Source organism: Alosa pseudoharengus, unplaced genomic scaffold, assembly GCF_046254945.1.
Source record: "Alosa pseudoharengus isolate Yale_2024_CS ecotype anadromous, Long Island Sound unplaced genomic scaffold, YU_APseudo_1.1 YU_APseudo_1.1_scf_5, whole genome shotgun sequence".
Classification (NCBI taxonomy): domain Eukaryota; kingdom Metazoa; phylum Chordata; class Actinopteri; order Clupeiformes; family Clupeidae; genus Alosa; species Alosa pseudoharengus.
The window spans coordinates 12,788,149-12,793,148 of NW_027468837.1; the positions used below are offsets into that span (position 1 = coordinate 12,788,149).

The 5,000-nt window shown below is 42.8% G+C and overlaps 1 protein-coding gene across 1 annotated transcript in view; it reads left to right on the plus strand.

Annotated features, from left to right (window-relative positions):
- Positions 1–5,000, plus strand: part of dip2bb (disco-interacting protein 2 homolog Bb) — a 40,560-nt gene that overhangs the window by 15,032 nt on the left and 20,528 nt on the right. Inside the window, exons 19-23 of the mRNA XM_076268283.1 lie at positions 1,741–1,877; positions 2,162–2,242; positions 2,608–2,735; positions 3,482–3,596; positions 3,946–4,147. Coding sequence (XP_076124398.1) covers positions 1,741–1,877; positions 2,162–2,242; positions 2,608–2,735; positions 3,482–3,596; positions 3,946–4,147 — 663 coding nt within the window. The remainder of the gene's footprint in view (positions 1–1,740; positions 1,878–2,161; positions 2,243–2,607; positions 2,736–3,481; positions 3,597–3,945; positions 4,148–5,000) is intronic.

The window sequence follows — 5,000 nt, forward strand, 5'->3', positions numbered from 1 at the left end:
CGGATCGGGCGGATGACGTGAAGAAATATAATATTTTAATTTAATTCGGGCGGGTGGCGGTTGAACCAATCAAATGAAAAAAATATAGACTATACATTGTTAAATTGTGTTACCTACATCCGAAAAAAACGAGCACACTTTGAAATAGTCAAATTTTCATCAGGCAGTTTGGCCTAGTTGCTTCTATGCATGCTGCTTTGTTTATCTATCAGAGACGGTGTTGCGGAATTGGTGTATTCCGATGTTTTACTGAGCAACCCCTCACGCACGCACACGCACACTAAAGGTAACAAAGTTTAAATTAAGTAGCCTATCGTAGCCTACCAGCATGTTTTTCTCTCCAGTGTGCAATAAGAAAGTATAATAGGCTACAGTGCAAGTTGACCGATGATTCATCTCCCATGTCGCGTCTCGTTGCAGAGCCTTGGTAGGCCACTAAGCAAATCTGCAAACCTAGCTGCCAGTATTGGAGGAGGCCTAAACATCTCGTAGATGAGACTGACTGGGTTATTTTGTTTCGATATTATATATAAAACACATAGTCATTTTAGCCTACCATTCAGGGAATAGGCATTTAAAAGGGAGACAGATTATGGTGTGATATGACTCAGAACTGACATCTGGCAATGGCAGTGCGAGATGTTCAGAACGTAAGAGCTAAAACTTCTACAAGCTCAGTAACATCCACAGCGGAAAAAAGAAGGTAAGAAAAATAGTCGGAAAACTTATATGTGTAAGGCAAGCAAGCAAGTTGTTACTAAAAATGTAAACATGCACGTTGCACTGCTGTGCGGTGGGTTACAGTGCATGCGTAAAGTAGCCTATAATGTGAATGACTTGTTATTTTATTAAGGATTTCTTTCTTTTTGCAAAAAATAAAGTACAATAGGCATTAATTAATAGGATAAATAGCAGCATGTTGAAATGATGTGCTAAATTGCGTTTTTTATTACAATGATACAATTGTAAGCTACAGGCTGCGTTTTATTTGGAGACTTTTGCGAGACAGAGACTGCTGATATTCTGGGGATAGGCTACAACATAGCCCATGTAGGACTTTAGCCTTTTAATATATTTGCTGCATTGGATCAGTCTTTCTAGAACAGGCAAGAGCTTTCTAGCCTCACGTCAGCAGCACCGCATCACCCATATACATTAAAACAGCAGCTGATGGCGGGCGGGTGCGGATTTGAAAATTGGTCAAAAAACGTTTGTGCGGATGGATGATAAGTTTAGCTATGCGGTTACGGTTGAAATAATAGACCATCCGCGCATCTCTAGTGTGTGTGTGTGTGTGTGTGTGCGTGGGCGTGGGCGTGAGCGTGTGTGTGTGCGTGTGTGTGTGTGTGTCTGTGTGTCTGTGTCTGTGTCTGTGTGTGTCTGTGTGTTTGTTAAAGCAAAGCAAGTCAAGTCAAGTCACTTTTATTTATATATTTATATATTTATATAAATCAGGTACTAAGTGTTGTTTGCTAGGACAGATACAGTAATGGATGATTGTCAGGAATGACAGAATGCTGTTACAGAATGGGAAATGATTTCACATAACGGCATAGGAGTTATAGTTTAAGACACATGACACAGTGCCACCTATTTTCAAACCACCATCTCATTGTGAAATACATCTTTAACACTTGGACAAAGACTAAGGTGCGCTAATTGTATAGTCATGGTTTTTGTGTATGTGTGTGTGTGTGTGTGTGTGTGTGTGTGTGTGTGTGTGTGTGTGTGTGTGTGTAGCTCTGATGTGTATTGTGAAGCCGGATGGTCCTCCTATGCTGTGTAAAACGGATGAAATTGGAGAGCTGGTGGTCAACTCGAGGGCAGGTGGCACTTTGTACTACGGCTTACCTGGACTCACCAAAAACACATTTGAGGTGAGGAATACACCTTTAACGTTATATGTTACATTACGGTAAAGGTAGTCAAACCAACCACACACATGCACCCACACGCACAAATGCACACACCCACACACACACACACACACATACTAATGTGTACACAAACTGTCATGGTACATTTTGCATTGACATTTTATGTATTTTTGGGTGTGTGTGAGTGTGTGTGTGTGTGTGTGTGTGTGTGTGTGTGTGTGTGTGTGTGTGTGTGTGTTTGCCTATATTTATGTGTGTGTGTGTGTGTGTGTGTGTGTGTGTAGGTGATCCCAGTAAATGCCAGTGGAGCTCCAATAGGGGAGATTCCATTTGTGCGCTCTGGGTTACTGGGTTTCGTGGGGCCGGTAAGTTGTGTGATTATAACACTATTTACAATACATGTGCATTTTGGTAGTCTACTTCATGTCTAAGCTACATACTACATGTTATGAGTGTATTTGAGAATTGTCACTGTAAATTGTAAGTGAGCTTGTCACTATTTGACTTTAGTCTACAGTAATTTGACTTGACTCTGGTAATTCTAGTGACTAGTTATTTGTGGCCCGTCATTATGCTTTTATTGGTGATGTGTCATGTGGTCGTTTAGGTTTAGTTCAGTCTGGTATTTGCTGACAGAGAAGACTGTCTGAATTGAAAAGAACTTAGGGTAAAGGATGCTGGTGATGTGTTTTCTGGACTCAGCTGTATCTCTGATGGATTGGTCCTGCAGGGCAGTCTGATATTCGTGGTGGGGAAGACAGAGGGTCTGATGATGGTCAGTGGCCGTCGCCATAACGCCGATGATCTCGTGGCAACAGCATTGGCCGTGGAGCCAATCAAAACAGTGTATCGCGGACGGTGAGTGACAAATTCATACTATATGTAAATCCTGTATGAGTAAATACTGTATATGTAAATACTGTAAGCAGTTCAGTATAATATTGAGCCTCCAGCATATTACTGTTCTCTGTTTGGAAGTGTATGGAAGCAGAGGGCAAATTTAGTGATGACAACTTAACACTTTTCTAAGGATGTTTTACACATTCTGACCCTGCCTGATCCTCACTCACAACTATTACTTTTACCTAAAGAGGGGGGGGGGGGGGTCGCAGTCTTTGATACTGGGGTCAAACACCCCATAATTCGCTCCATGCATGGAAGTGAAAGGGCATCTTTGTGACCGTCACTGGTATATAGGATAGCAGTGATCTCTGTGATTGTAGTCTGCAGTAAGAAGCTAGTGCGTCGTGTACTGCACATTCTGCTGTGTCTATTCTGTGTCGTTTATGGTTCTCTGTAGAGTGTGTGCATGCAGGTTTACTGTGTTCTCTGTGACAGTCTGTGTGTACAGGATAGTGGTGTTCTCTGTGAGTGTGTTCTATAATGAGATGATAATGAGTTGTGGTACTGTGTGTATTGTACTGTATATTCTAGTTCTGCGTAGGTGACTGAGTACTTTGTGATTGTGTGTGTGTACAGGATAGTGGTGTTCTCTGTGAGTGTGTTCTATGATGAGATGATAATGAGTTGTGGTAGTGTGTGCTGTATATTCTAGTTCTGTGTAGGTGACTGTGTCCTCTGTGATTGTGTGTGTGTGTGTACAGGATAGCGGTGTTCTCTGTCGGTGTGTTCTATGATGAGAGGATAGTGATCATAGCGGAGCAGAGGCCTGATGCATCTGAAGAAGACTCCTTCCAGTGGATGAGTCGAGTGCTACAGGTTCACCAACATTATGAATACACACACACACACACACACACACACACACACACACACACACACACACACACACACACACACACACACACACACACACACACACACACACACACACACACACACACATTTGTTTGTCTCCCAGTCTTTCTTTGTCTTTCTTTGTCTCCCTTTCAGACACATGCATGAGTACACACACACCTGCATGAGTACCCACACACACACACACACATATATATATATATATATAGACCACATGCAATTAATCGTGTGTGTGTGTGTGTGTGTGTGTGTGTGTGTGTGTGTGTGTGTGTGTGTGTGTGTGTGTGTGTGTGCTCGTGCTCCTCTCCAGGCCATAGACAGCATTCACCAGGTTGGTCTGTACTGTTTGGCCCTTGTGCCTGCGAACACCTTGCCTAAGACGCCGCTGGGTGGAATCCACCTCTCAGACACACGCCAACTTCTCCAGGAGGGGGCGCTCCACCCCTGCAACATCCTCATGTGCCCCCACACCTGCGTCACAAATCTCCCCAAGCCACGCCAAAAACAACCAGGTGTGTGTGTGTGTGCATTTGTGTGTGTGTGTGTGTGTGTTGTGAGTGTGTGTGTGTGTGTGTGTGTGTGTGTGTGTGTGTGTGTGTGTGTGTGTGTGTGTGTGTGTGTGTGTGTGTGTATTTGTGCAGCATTCTCATGTCAGAAACAAATATCTACATCGAGGCTAACCATTTAGATCTTAATGTTTGTAATCACAAAAATAACAAAGAGTAGAAAAGACAATATTTTGAGCAGAGGAGGAAGATTACACTGAAGTCTAACAACTGACTAAACTGGCCAATCACAGTTTTGTATGGGAGGCCGTATAGTGCAATAACATTGGAATAGTGGCACTACACACTGAACGTAGTTGCACTACACACTGAAACACTGACACATACGCACTGGGCACTAGTACCACACTGGAACTCAAACAGCAACACACTGAATTTCCTGCATTACACACTGAATCTGCTTGCACTCACTCTGAAATCACTTGCTCAACACACTGGATTTACTTGCAGCACACACTGAAACTGAAACTGAAACTGCTTGCACTACACACTGAAACAGTTTGCACTACACTGAAAATACTAACACACAAGCTCCTTACAGTAGCCTACACACTGAATTAACTTCCACAACACATTGAAATTTCTTCCTCAACACACTGAAACATCACATGCACACACTGAACTCACTTGTACACACACTGAAGTCGCTTACACTACACACTGAACTAACTTCCGCTACACACTGAACTAACTTGTACACACACTGAAGTCGCTTACACTACACACTGAATTAACTTCCGCTACACACTGAACTAACTTCCGCTACACACTGAACTCACTTGTACACACACTGAATTAA